We start from the raw sequence: 15,126 nt of genomic DNA on the forward strand, positions 1-15,126 counted from the left end.
GCAAGGGACTGGCAGAGTTCTAGATCAGATTAGTGATTAGTAATGTTTAGTTTATGAGCACTTAGATAAGAATTAGCAGCCAATATGGGTTCACTTAGAGAAAGTGTGCCAAACTAAGCTGTCTTTTTGGATCAGATATTGACATTTTAGGCACCTGTGAATATGGTGTGTTATGATTTCAGTATAGTATTATAAAAGTAATGAATTAAATCATGTTTCTTCCTACTCTGCTTTAAACCATGGCAAGGTTTGGCCTTTCCATTTCCTGATCTTTGTTTCCTCTCCTTTTGATGTCCTGATTCTTCTCCAGCCTTCTTTGTGTTTCTTAAAAACGAATATGCCAAGTGTGCTGGCTAGTTTCATGTTAACTTGACACAAGCTAAAGTCATCTGAGAGGAGGGAACCTATATTAAGAAAATGCCTCCATAAGATCCAGCAGTAGGCAAGCCTGGAGGGCACTTTCCTAGTGATTGATGCGGGAGGGTCCAACCCATTGTGGGTGGGGCCATCCCTGGGCTGGTGGTCCTGGGTGCTGTAGGAAAGCAGGCTAAGCAAGCCAAGGGGCACAGGTCAGTAAGCAACTCCCCTCCACAGCCTCCGCATCGATTCCTGCCCAGTTTGAGTTCCTGACTTGGCTTTCCTCAATGGACTGTGATTCAGGACATGTAAGCCAAACAAACCCTTTCCTCCCCAAGCTGCTTTGGTCATGGTGTTTCATCACAGCAATAGTGGCCCTAAGGAAGACACCGAGTGCTCCAGCCTGGAACTCTCTTCTCTGAGATACCACCGTCTCCTTGACTTTCATCACTTCCGTTAGCCTTCACACCAACTCCATCTGAAGTAATATCCCCAGTACACACTCCTGATAGTGCTTTCTTTACATCCAAACCCTCATTATTACCTGTGAAATTAATTTTCAAATGTTTGAACTGATTCACTAACTATAACCTGTAGGGTTGATTCTTATTAGCCAATAGGCTGAACAGAACATTACTTTAGTGTGGAATTCAAGACTTTTGCCGTGTGGCCTCAGATTAACCTTTCTACCCAGACTACCTTCACAGAATTGTGTCTTGCTGGTTTCTATGTCCTTTAACCCACCAAACCACATGAACCCCACATACAAACTCCACATACCCTGCTCAGTGCTCACTCTATAGTGATTAGGAAGGCATGTGAAGGAGCTGCAGTTGATTCTGGCCCTCCATTCATTACCCACCGTGCTTCTAGAAATGCCACTTAACCTTTTTCTTTCTTTCTCAACAACAAAACCAGTGCATCTTACAGGATTGTTATGGAGTGAGGTAATGTGTGTGACACATTAGAGTTCATTTTCTCTGTAACCTCAGGGACTCACCTTTCACTCCTGAAATACAGGAGGCAATGCAATTCCTGCAGCTGACGTGGTGGGTCAGTGTCAATCCAGACGACTCTCCCATGCCACACAAATCTGGCATTAGGTTTGCCTTTTAAAAATTTAGAGACTTGGATAAAAAATTATAAGAGAACCAATATTTTTCCAGTTTAAGATCACTCAGCTAGTAAATGACAGGGTCCACCCAAGGCTACATGCCCGGAAAGTTTTGAGTGTCCTACTGTAGAACTGGGGACAAAATATAAACAAGTCATTCGGATAATGGGCTGTGGCCTCATGCTTATCCCGATACATAAATGAAGTAAAGCAAACAAAGCTAATGTGTTCTTAGGGTACATTAACTGAAGTGTAGTTCAGATCAAGAAAAATATTAGTCTGGAGCATAGAAGGCACTTGGTGTTTTTTTGGAAAGGGCTGAATTGTTAGACCACATTTGGAATATTGTGTTGCGATCTTGGTCCCATATGTTAAGAGTTGCTTTGCCAAGTCGGTCTCAGGGAGACTCAGCCTGTAAACACTCAGGAAGCCATGTCAGATGAGAAAGGGTTGAAAGAAATGTGAGTGTTTAACCTGGCTAGGTGGCAGGGGTGGAATGGGGTAACTCTTTCAAACATGTAAAGATCTAATCAAGGGAAATGGATTCGTAGAACGGGAATCCAGAGGCAGGCCAGAGCCCCGTTTATGAGAGTCTAGTTTTCAAACAGTAAGATGGCTGACTTGGGAAGTGGTAAACCTTCATGTATGTGGAGGTATTCAGGTGGAGGCTGGGAAATGTATTATATTAGAAGAGAGGAAGGGGTGAAGTGGGGGGAGAGAGATTTTTCTCCATAAAATTTTCCCTTAAGACGATTTCTATGACAGATATTAGAAAATCACAATAATGATGAATGTGGATGAATCTTATCCCACATTCTTATTGTATAGAAAGAGTATTTGTCATATATCTATAGCTATTAATTTATCATCTGTCTGCCTACTATGGCGGAAGGCTGGAGTTACCCAAATGAAAAAAAATGTTAATTCCTCATTTCCTGCTTATTTCAGTTTAGAATCAACACTGTAAATGGGCAAACCAGGCCTCTCCTGCGTCTCCCCAAAGTCCTTAGAGATCCTTCCTTTTCTCATTTCCATGTCTTCCATGTAAAATCTTTGAAACCGAGAATCCTTATAATGTGTTCTCTTACTTCTCTCCCTCTCTTACCTCCTTCCCAAATCACACACACTCTGAGCCCGAGAATACAGCTATCATATTCTCATATGGGTCTTGGGTCAATCTAGATTTCCAGACCTTCTGAGACCCCACCCCACCTTTGTAGGGACAAGCCCAAGGCCAAAATGGGCCAGAGTCAGTCTTTGGCTCCTCTCACACTTCCTTCCATTACACCATCACACTCTTGGGACACGCTGTGAGACCCAGAACCCGATGGCTGGTAGCCTGCCTCATGTTGCTCTTGACGAGGGAAATCCAGGACAGTCGCCGCTGTTATAAATGATCATGGCACTTTCCAGATCTCAGCTTTCATAACTTCATTCTGTTTGTTCTCAAGCCAAGTTCACTTTCAGATATTGTTTTCATTTGGTGTCTGGGAGGGTTTGTTTCCTGTCAACTCTTTATGGACAAGTGTTTGCTCATTAGCTTGTCTTCTGTGCTATAGTGTGAAAACATTTTCCCTTTGGTTTTGTTTTGTGTGTTTTATGCTCAGTGACTGTTGTGGGATTGAGTAGATGAGCCCACATAGATTTAGGTTGGTCCCCTGTGGGTGGTTTCAAATGTTTGTGACATTTATGGTTTGCAGAAGCTGAAGGGGTGGCCTGTTCTATACCCTCCTTGAAAGGATAGGTATGTCATATGTTTGCCAGACCATGCTTAGCTATGCACTTTTGGAATTTTACCATAACTTTTTTTGGCCTGATTCTGCACACTTTTTTTTTAATCTGTAAACTATTATAATTTCTTGCAGCTTTATGAAAGAGTTATATGCTTGAAGAATTGCTGGGTGAGGGGGGATGGAGAAAGAATATAAATTTGAGAGATGAGTGGCCTGAGAAGAGATGGAGAGCTTGGGTCTTCCCTTGCCAAAAATTAAATACTCAGAGATTGATTTTCAAAGGCACGTTGATGGAACTCTAGGTGACTGTTTAGTTCAGGGTTTATACCTTGAGCATTTTGATAAACCCTTAGCTCTAACATAAAACACTCAGATTACCCACTGTAACTCATTTTGTTAACTAAGGATATTCTGTACATTTATTTCATGTGGCACACTATTCCTTCTATCTCATTGTTGAATGTCTAGTAAACAATTTATAGTTCAGCATCTAAAATAAAAGTTAAATTGAGAGAAGTTGTTAATGGTAACCAACTTGTTATACTCAAGTAGTTGGATGGTTTTTATCCACCATGAGGATTCATGTTTGAAATACAGCTTTGGAGCTCAATTAGTAGAGACAGAGTTGGAGCAGAGATGGACATGTCTTAAATTAACCTAGTCATTAGTTTTTAATTTAAATACTGTTCAGCTAAATAATTTGGCACCAGTAAGTTTCAGTGGTGCTGGTCTGGCAGTTTAAGCACATCACTAATTATTCACAGGTTTTTTTTCTCCCCCCTCTTCTTTCCAGAGAAATGTGGAACCAGCAATTTATTGTGGTAAAAATATTTTCATGCACTTACTTTTTCTGTGAAAATATTTTTCGCACATGGATGACTAGTACCACAAAGCTAGCTCTCACCACCTCCAGGTCAATCCATTTTAGAACATTTAGAAAATGATACTCCCAAAATGAGAAAATTAAGTCAGAAAAGGGGTAGTCTGCAGGAGCTTGTCTGGGTCTGAGGCGTAAGCTGCAGACTTTGCTGTTGCAGGATTGGAAGCTGTGTGTTGTCAAAATCAGTCCAGTCAGCTTTGGGCTCCGAACATGTTCCGTGTTATTCATTCCATGTCCCCCACTCGAGGTGCCTTTTACCGTTACTTCTGAATTCACTTTAGAAGATTTTTAGATAAGTTTAGAAATGGGGAAAAGAAAAAAGGACTTGTCAAATTTGGGTTGTACTGAAGGCTTGGCCTCTTTCTTTCATGGTGGGACATAGATGGCCAGCACCACCACATACATGATTGTGTAAGAGAGTCCGCGTAAGGGAGTGGGCACATGTGGACTTCAGAGTTGGTCGTAGCCCAGATCCTATCTCCCTTTCACTCTGTCCATCTAAAGCAAAGGTTCTTACACTTGAGGAGCATTGGAACTACTGAAGGGCTTCACAGGGTTTGGAGGTCTGGGCTCCATCCTGTTTCCGGCTCTAGGGAGGGACCCGAGACCTGGCATTTCCCAAAGGTTCTAACAACAGGTGCTGGTGCAGCTGGTCAAGGAACAGCCTGAACCACCATGAACTGTGGACCCTTCCACTGTGAAGAGCAGCGTGCAGTGGCCGGTCCTGGATGGACGGACTCCTGCCTCTCCTCCAGGTTTCCGTCCTCCAGGTTTATATCCTGTGTTCCTCACACAAGCTCCAACATCGCCTTGCTGTTTGCGGTTTGCCCAGACTGACCTGTTCTTTTGTGCTCCTGTGTACTGGTGCATTGGCTCTTCCTTCTGATGAATCTTTTTCTTTTTTGTCTGTCTGATGGCTGCCAGTTCATTCTTTCAGACCAACTTGAGCATTCCACTTTCTGCACCTCTTCCTTAGTTTTCTGAAGCCAGCCAGTTAAGTGATCCCTGTATGCAACACAACGCTTCTCTCGTGCTTCTTACGTGTTAATGTGGCCCTGAAACATACATGCTATTACACAGACTGAGATGCCCACACTAGCACACAGAACAAAGGTGATTTCAATAGGAGGTGATTCTGTGTGTTGAACCATCCCACGAACATGTCTCCTAGAAAGGTTTGAGGCCTACCATGAGAATCTGCCATTCCCTAATGGATCTCATCCTTCTTGCCTCCTAAAAATGTAGTTGTCTCACTATGTAAGAGCAACTCCATCATTAAACATGAATATTCTGTGCAACATGAACATTAAACATAGGCTTGCAACATCACCTGGTCAATAACTGAGTTGTTGACTCATTTCCATGTTGGAGGAAAACTGGCTGTGTTCAACTTAAACAATGATGAAGACAACATTACTCTGTATAGTGCTTTCAAGGACTCCGCAGGATTAATCTTAACTTGATTTGACTTCAGTCCTAGCTTTAGAGTTCATTCCTCTTGAAGACAGTCTTTCCTGTCTGTGTGTGTTTATGTATCTTTTCTATTAGATTATGCATACTCTGTGGCTCATTTCAGTTAGGGCTTTGTGATACATGCTCCCTCAGTATAGTAATAGATCATCTATCATACTCTGTCACTTACCAGAGACTCAGTACTGTATAAATGAATGACCCAATAGAGGAGCAGTGGACTTGGGCACTGTTATCTGAAAGGAGGGAACCTCAACTGAGAAAATGCCTCCATAAGACCCAGATGTAGGGCATTCTCTTAATTAGTGATTGATGAGGGAGGGTCCAAACTATTGTGGGTGGTGCCATCCCTTGGCTGATGGTCCTGGGTTTTATAAGAAAGCAGGCTGAGCAAGCCATGGGGAGCAAGTCAGTAAGCAGCACCCCTCCATGACCTCTGTATCAGCTTCTGCCTCCAGGTTCCTGTCTGAGTTCCTGTCCTGACTTTCTTAGATGATGAACAGTGATGTGGAAGTATAAGCAGATAAACCCTTTCCTCCCCAAGGTGCTTTGGTCAATGGTGTTTGATTAGACCAATGATAACCCCAACTAAGACAAATACAGACTGCTTACTCCTGGGAGACAATCGTGAGCAAATAGAATATTGCGCATGGAAGGCACCTTTAGGTTATCCAGTTAAAGTCTCTGCCCCCTTTTAGCTCAGAAAGGCAAAGTAGCTTCCCCAGTGTTTCTCGAGTTTAATCATTCTGCCTGCTCTTTCCTGTAGTGTTTCTGTTTAGCTGAATCTATTTTCAAGTATACTAAGCAGACCAGACTTAATTTCCTAGCATTGCACCCCCGTCTTTGTGGACATATTTCCCCACTGGCATTTGCATTTATGTGGATTTTAATGTAAGTGAATGTTTTGTTGACTTTATCATAGGAAAATAATGAATTTTTATATACTTGTTCCTTCAGAGAAAGAAGCAATTGAATTTGTTATTCGACATTTTATCATTTTGGAGCCATACTGCTATTAAGGACCTCTGAGATCAAATCTAGCACATAGTTTTTGAGCAGAAAAATGTTACCCTTGGCAGAGATGGTTAAGCCTTAAGTGATCTTGTTCTGTATTTTTTTAGACTGGCTCTCGTTGTATCCCAGGGTGGACTTGAACTCACTATGTAGCCTAAGATGACCTTGGACTCCTGCTCCTCCTGCCTCAGCTTCCCACATTCTAGGGCTAGAGGCACGTACTGTGCTTGCCTTTAAACATTCTTAAGCACAAACATTGAAAATGTTTTTGAGTGTTTGAAAAATATTCTCTGTGATCCAGGCTGGCTTGGGTGGTTTGTACAGACAGGGTCTCTATGCTGTCCAGGCTGGTATAGTTTTCTGTTGAACCTGGGCTCAAGCAATTCTGCCTCAGCCCTCTGGATGCCAGGAACTGCAGGCACATGATACCGTGCACAGTTTGTGGACAGTTTAAAATATCCTGTATTTATGCATCTGCTTGTTTGAAATGGGGTCTCATTTATGCAGCCCTGGCTAACTAGCCACTCATTATATAGACCGGCCTGGCCTTGAACTCTGGATCCTCCTGTCTCAGTCTCCCTTGTTCATTTTTTCAGCTGTTCCTGGCCCTGTACTACTTTTTGATCAGTTCCTCTCCTCATTTTATTTTATTATTATTTTTATTCATTCATTCATTCTTTTCTTTTTTTTTTTTTTTTTTGGACACAGGATTTCTCTGTATAGTCCTGGCTGTCCTGGAACTAGTTCTGTAGACCAGGCTGTCCTCGAACTGAGAGAATCCACCTGCCTCTGACTCCTGAGTGCTGGGATTCAAGGCACGTGCCAGCACTACTTCCCTCATTTTAACCTGCTTAGGAGCTTTTCCTCCTATAATGGATACACATCTTTTACCTTTTACTTTGGTTCAGAGTCCAACTGGCTTTGTAAGTACCTATAAGCAGCATGACCTAAGCCGTTCTTCAAACCGTACAATAGGTAGTCTGGAAAAAAAAATGTTTAGTTTTCTAGGTTGTGCACTTTGGGAAGTTAGGATGGCTTCTGGGTGGGTGATAGCACTCCCCATGAGCCTTGACTAAAATTCCCCGGTTTTAAAGGCATCTTAGTCATCACTCCTGAGTTCCGCAGCAAGCAAGTACATCGGGGCACTTGCTGTTATACCACAGAGACCATTTACCCTTCCTAAGCTTCTGGTTTGCTTCACACAGAGAGCCCATAGTTACCACACCAAACATGGCTTTGATGGCAGTTTCTATGTAGTGACACCTCCCCAGAGCATGGTGATGTCTCTTCTCAGCCTAGCCCCCAGCTCATGCACTGGCAAGGAGACACACCCCCTCCAGACTGCTACCAAGGAACTGAAGAGATCTACGCTGCTTCATAGTTACCATGTTGCCATGCTTCCTATTTCCCAGAATATTAACATAAAACCTTTGTTCTGAAAGTGAGATGCAAACCCCTCCATTATCTGGTCCTTCTGCCTTGTTTACTGGAAGCGTTCTCTTTTGTGCTTTACACTATTCTCTTCTCCCTGTAGTCATTCCATGGCAATTCTACCTCCATATATGGTGTTGCTTCATGCATCTGTGCCTTTACTAGTAAGACCAGAGAAAATAAGAAGCTAGGCGTTAAACATCAGCCTGGTGACCGTGGAGCTCTACTGACCCTCAGGGTTACTACTCAGCGCAGTACCTGGCGTAGGAAAGGGTCGCACACACTAGCTTTCTAATCTGAAGCACATAGTAAAGAAAGAACGTGTGCTGTCCTAGGAACCGGCCAGGCTTGTTCGTGTGGTTCGTGTCATTCCATAGCTCTGAATCTAGGCTGTCCCTTAACCACTGCAGCGTTAGTCTCCTAAACAGCTGTCTCAGGAGCTAGAAGTGCTGGTCATGGGGCACTAAGGTGATCATCACAGACATGGGAGACCCCAGCAAGCAGAACTTCTTCTTCTGCTATTTCTGTCAATTGTATCTTTCTAGTAGTACTAAGCATTGGCTACATGTGGGCTCAGAGCATCACCATTGTTTGAACATTTATTTGATTAGTAGGAAATTTTTCTTTCTTCACTGAGCTAACTACTTAGCATCCTTTACTTTGGATTTATCCTATCCTTGTGTTCATCTTGCTGCTGTATCTCATATGGGTGGAGGCAGGTGCAGGGCAGACCTGCAGGAGTAGAGGAGATTTTTTGCAGATGGCCCTTCCGGTTGTAGAGCTCCACTTCCCCGACCCTGTAAGTGTGATGACTCTCCGACACGTTTAGTCCATCTCCTCCCCTTAACCAGATAAATCTTGTCTCTGGTATTACAGACTTGTACATCTCTTTAGTCCAAGGAAACCATATCAAGAAGTGTATTTTTGACATTTAGGTTGTCTGTTTGAATCCTGTATTCAGAAGACAAATGTAATAGATCATGAATAAAATGTGGTTATTAAAGAAACATTCTAGGTAATTTCCTGATTGTTTATACTTACTGAGTTAAACTTGTCACGATGGAGTTGAACTCTAGGGTGATATACTGTAGACTGATGTGTGTCTTAAGTCTGTTGTCTATGCATTAAATACCTTAGACTCCTGAAGTGTGATACCATATGACATATATAATATATACTTTTAGCTTAAAGTTTACAAAGATACCCTGCCACTTATTGCATTATAACTGTAATATATACAGCATCACTCTCCTGGGCACTTAGTGAGCCACAGGAAAGAGTTTGATCCTTTCTACCACTTGGCTAAGCATCTGTAAATTACATGAAGGAGTGGCCAGTTCGCTGATGGTACCCTTAAGTAAATGAATACTCGAAAAGGGCCCTGATCCTAGAATTATAGAAGGAAAATTAGAGAAGATATAGTCAATGTACCATTAATTCTTATGGAAATAAAGGACCTAAAATTCTTTAACAATTTTACCCAAAGTCAGAGAGCCATTTACTGACAAGCAACAATTCAAACTCCAGATCTCTGGTAGCTGCACATCAACTGGCTATCTTTAAAGTTGGGAACTCTAAAGAGAAGCTCAGAATGTCAGTCTCTTTTCCTTTTTTCGTCATGATGAGAAGAACAGTGTGCTGAAACAGTCTTAAATGAAGAGCATATTGTAGTTAATTGCCTCCTTTGGGAAAGAGAAATTGTTAGCTTTCATGACTCCTGAGGCTAAAAGGCAATAGAATTATTATTTCGTTTTCATTTTTTTCACGCTTATCCAGTAACCCGCCTCCTCCCTCCTGTGGGGGCGATGCTGCTTCAGAGAAGCCAGGTGTATATTTTCCTCTAGTTTCAAAGAATCACAGAGGTAAGATTATACAAACAGGATTTCTAACATAGCATTCCTTGGCACTTTTTTCATGGCATAAATTCCTGGTAAGGAAGCCTTCAGTGGATCCCGTGTCTTCTAGCCAAGGGATTTCCAAGATCTAAAAGGGAAGAGAGATAATGATTGAGATGATGACTATATGATGTCAGGTCCTTCGAGAGACAATGAATTTCTGTATTTTAAATTTTAAAAATTTTCATACTTTATTTTACAGACCTTTTCAGAGGCAATTAGATTTAATGTAGACTACGGAGTTTTTGAAGTAATTAATAATGCACCACAACTTCTGGAAAAGCAACTGAAAAGAGTTCTGCGAAACCAGCAACCTCGAAATCCCATCTATGATGTTATAAGGAAAGGGAAAAATGATGCTACATCTCTTCAGAAGAGCGTCCCCAGTGAAGATGAAGCCATTAGTGTCAACTACACTATCATGGTGAGCCGGTGTGATTGAGTCTCTTCCTTGTAAGATCAAGAAAGCATTTGGTGAGCCAGAGACAGGGCTCAGTAGTTAAGAGCACTTACTGCTCCTCCAGACCTGACCCCGATCCCAGCACCTACACTAGGGATCTCATCCATCTGTAGCTCCAGTTCCAGGGAATCAGGGACTGGATCTCTTCTGGCCTCTGTGGCACCAGGCGTGCACAGGGTGCACAGACATACATTCAGGCAAACACTCATTCACAGAAAATAGGAATAAATCATTTTTAAAGAGAGCACTCGGTGAAACTTACTTGAATTTCTGAAGTGCCGTCACATTCGTTAGTGTGCTGTACTTACACAGAGAATCCTTTAAGCATGTGTCGTCTGTTCACACAGAATGGCTGGTTTAGCAGTTTGGTTGATTTTTATCAACCAATATAAGAATGGTCATGTGGTTTGCCTTGCATGTATAAAATGTCAGGTGCATTTATGCTGGTATAAATATGCATGTTCTTTATTGTTCAGTTTCCTAAATTCGAAATGTGTGTAGAAAGAAGCTATTTCTTCTGGGGTTCTGAACAAACCCTACTCACAGTTGGGAACTGAGATGACTTTGAAGTCTCCAGGGATACCCTGTGACTCTGACCTTCCTGGCTTTACATTCTGTTATCAGCTGCTAGTTTCTGTCTCATTCGCTTTAGGTCCGCAAACCAAAGCTGGCTAAACCCACCAGCTGTGTCCCTTGAAAAAGTCACATGATGAACCCTGTTTCTCCCATCAGTCATGTGCCCACTCACTACTCCTCAGACTTGCTGTGTGGACACATGCTGCCACTAACTACTCCTCAGACTTGCTGTGTGGACACATGCTGCCACTAACTACTCCTCAGACTTGCTGTGTGGATACATGCTGCCACTAACTACTCCTCAGACTTGCTGTGTGGACACATGCTGCCACTAACTACTCCTCAGACTTGCTGTGGACACATGCTGCCACTAACTACTCCTCAGACTTGCTGTGTGGACACATGCTGCCACTAACTACTCCTCAGACTTGCTGTGGACACATGCTGCCACTAACTACTCCTCAGACTTGCTGTGGACACATGCTGCCACTAACTACTCCTTAGACTTGCTGTGTGGATGCATGCTGCCACTAACTACTCCTCAGACTTGCTGTGGACACATGCTGCCACTAACTACTCCTCAGACTTGCTGTGTGGATAGTGACATGGACAAGGTTTATTTTAAAATGCTATTTTAGAACAAGGTAGAAGTAGGCTGAAAAATAGGTCTGCTCATAGCTTCAGACAGTTCAACTTGAATTCTCCTGCTACTAAATTCAGATATATTTTTCTTCTTTTACTTTCTATCACTGTAATGCTAATAATAATTACATTAAAGCATTGTTTTGAAGGTGGATCAGAAAAATTGAATTAGCTAAGTGTTTTCTAGCTAGGTATGCAAATATTTAGTAGCAACAATAATTAGTAACATATCACTAGTTACATTAAATGTATGTAGCTTACCTATCTGAATTAAATATTAGAGTCAGATGGGATAAAAAAAAAGAAGACTCAATTATTTGCTGTCTAAAAGAAACCAACCTTAAGTATCAAATACATACATTAGAAGTAAGAGAGTATATGCCATATACTTACTAATTAAAAGAAAGCTAGGGTTATTATATTAGTATCAAAGTAACTTCAGACTCCTACTATGGATACAGAGGGTTACATTACAGACAGTAATGAAATGTCAATTCATAGAAAACACAACCAGCTTTAATATGTGTGTACCTAACCATAGTGCTTCAGAATACATGATAAGTGCTAATCAAACATAAGGAGGAAATGTCCAAAACCATAGTTGAGGTTTGAGATGAAAACATTGCTCTTGGTAATTAGGAGAAACATGATCACAGGGACAGGATAATTCTGTATCTTACTGGCAATGAAGCCAACCCGCGGATGCTTATAGACACCTCACCCCACAAAGCCAAAGGGCATGTTCTTTACAAAGTACACTTAGAGTGATTTTCAAAATAGATGTTATTCTGGCATTAAAGTTATTATAATAACCAAAATATATTATATATGAAATATATTATTGATCACCCCAAAATTAAACCATCAGTCAATAACAAAAATATGGAAAAATCTCCAAATACTTAAATAATTAAGCAACATACTTCTAAATAACCCATAAGTCAAAAGATAAGTCTCAAAGAAAACAAGAAACTAAAGTAAACTATCACAATTTGAGATGTAGCTAAATTAGTCATTAAAAGGAAATTTGTACAATTAAGTAATAAGAAATATGTAATAGAAAATAAAAATACCAAGCATCGCTGTCAGGGATCTATCTACTACCATGGGAACAAGAAACAGGAAAGTTAACTGAGACCCAAAGTAAAGAAGAAATAGCATAGTCGTGAACTTCTTCTGATCCTCCTGTGCTGGACTACAAGCTTGCACCACCATGAACATGCCTGTGACTACAGTGATTCACACCATGCACATGCATGTGATTAGAATGATTCACCACCATGCACATGCCTGTGATTACAATGATTCACCACCATGCACACGCCTGTGATTACAGTGATTCACCACCATGTACATGCCTGTGATTACAGTGATTCACCACCATGCACATGCCTGTGATTACAGTGATTCACCACCATGCACATGCCTGTTCTGGGGATTGAACCCAGACCTTCATGCATTCTAGGCAAGCACTCTGCAAACGGTTGCAATGGGAACCCAAAGATGACTTTCTCTTCACATTCTCTTAATAGTGTCTCAACCGTGAGCAGGGTATTAAGTGGATCAAAAGAAAAAGACTTCCGGCATTTTTGGAGAGTGATTGCTACTTTGAATACAGGTATCATGCTGCCATCTGCCTATGTGTTTTTTTTAAATAGCTATTTGCTTTATATAAAGTTATTTTTTATGATATTGACTTGAGTTTGGACCCTATCTGCTATAGAATAGGAATATTTAAAACACTGGTAAAAATCACACAGCCTTTCTAAAGAAATTTCATAGTTTTATCTCTTTGATCATTTACTTTAAAAATTACCTGTCATCCATAGTGGTGTTTATGTAAACACAAAGGGAATGTTAGTGTGACATTAAAAACAGAATGTGGGGGACAAGAGAGAAGTCTCAGCTGTTCAGAGCACTTGCTCTTGCAGAGGACATGGGTTTGAGTCCCAGCACCCACATGGTGGTTCACAGCCAACCCTAACTTCAGCTCCAGGGAATTGGATGCCCTCTCGTGATCTCCATGGGTACCAGGCATGCATGTGCTTCATATTCATACAGGCAGGCAAATATAAAAATAAATGAATCTTTAAAAACGAATGTCTGTGTGGGGCAGAGGACTCCCTTTTAAAGTGTAACATGGAAACTTTTTACTAAAATTTGAACTTAGCCGGGCGGTGGTGGCGCACGCCTTTAATCCCAGCACTCGGGAGGCAGAGCCAGGCGGATCTCTGTGAGTTCGAGGCCAGCCTGGGCTACCAAGTGAGTCCCAGGAAAGGCGCAAAGCTACACAGAGAAACCCTGTCTCGAAAAACCAAAATAAATAAATAAATAAATAAATAAATAAATAAATAAATAAATAAATAAAATTTGAACTTTGCTTAGAATAAAATTTTAAATAAAATACAAATGAAAAGAGAATATTTCCATGAGTAAGCCTTTGTTAGTTTGTGATTTCTACAATACAGACTGGCCAAGTTGATCTCACAAGCAACATGGAGCAACTCAGGCATGAATTTCATAGTAGGCACCAACTTTTCCCCCTGGATCCTGAGAAAGCTGCCCACTCCACCTCCTCCTACCATTGAAGAGGACCATCTCATGATTATGAAAAAGTTCTACGTTTCTCTTGGCCAGGTAAGATGAGGGTTTTTATGACTCAGCACCAACAAAACCTTTTGTTTCAGCTTGAGAAATTGATTTAAAGCCCCACCCCCAAGCAGAGTCGGGTTCCTTATGGGTGTATGCTGACTCCTTGGATGTGAGGAAACGCAAATGCAAATAGAAGCACTTTGCTTGTGGATTCAAAGCAGCAAAGGGGATTGAGATACACGCTCCATATCACGAGGAAGCAAGGGCATGGAGACTATTATTGGTGGAAGTATTAAGGCAACTCCACATACTTAAAAGGGAGGTTTATTTTGGGGGGTAACTTACAAGTAAAGGGCTAGGTTACAGGATCCAGGAGAGGTGAAGTGCAGTCCAGCGGTGTTCTCTGGAGAACTCTGCTCGGTCTACATCCAGCATCCAGGATCCAGAAACCAAGAGAGCCAGCACATCCTGATCTCGGCTCTAAAGTGCTCCCGGCTTGGCCCTGCCTTGTAGGTGTGACAGTTACCAGAAGCCTCAATGGGGGTAGTACTTCCAGGTCAAAGCTGGAACAGCTACCCACTGTAGCTGAAGTTTTCCTGTGCCCCACCTGGCCGGTGGTCAGGACAAATCTCTCTCACCAGCCAGCCCTACAGCTGCTTTTCTTAGTTCTGCCTTCACATCTTGCTTCCTCTGTGTCTGGCTGGCAACTTCTGACTCAGCCTTCATGTTCCCAGAATTCTCCTCTCTGCTTATCCCACCTATACTATACTTCCTGCCTGGCTACTGGCCAATCAGCATTTTATCAACCAAATCAGAGCAACACACATTCACAGCATCAGAAAGACATCCCCAGCAAGCCACTACAGACTATATTTTGAATTTGTTATTGTAGCAATTCAGTAAAGATGCTGAGCATTGTCTAGATGATACTTGGTTATAGAAATGCATCACTTTTTAACTGT

At 41.7% G+C, this 15,126-nt stretch overlaps 1 protein-coding gene across 1 annotated transcript in view; it reads left to right on the forward strand.

Annotated features, from left to right (window-relative positions):
• Positions 1 to 15,126, forward strand: part of Rgs22 (regulator of G protein signaling 22) — a gene marked incomplete at its 5' end in the record, with an annotated part of 136,632 nt that overhangs the window by 15,518 nt on the left and 105,988 nt on the right. Inside the window, 3 exons of the mRNA XM_059247030.1 lie at positions 10,097 to 10,318; positions 13,105 to 13,190; positions 14,041 to 14,209. Coding sequence (XP_059103013.1) covers positions 10,097 to 10,318; positions 13,105 to 13,190; positions 14,041 to 14,209 — 477 coding nt within the window. The remainder of the gene's footprint in view (positions 1 to 10,096; positions 10,319 to 13,104; positions 13,191 to 14,040; positions 14,210 to 15,126) is intronic.

This window comes from Peromyscus eremicus, chromosome 20, assembly GCF_949786415.1.
Source record: "Peromyscus eremicus chromosome 20, PerEre_H2_v1, whole genome shotgun sequence".
Classification (NCBI taxonomy): Eukaryota; Metazoa; Chordata; class Mammalia; order Rodentia; family Cricetidae; genus Peromyscus; species Peromyscus eremicus.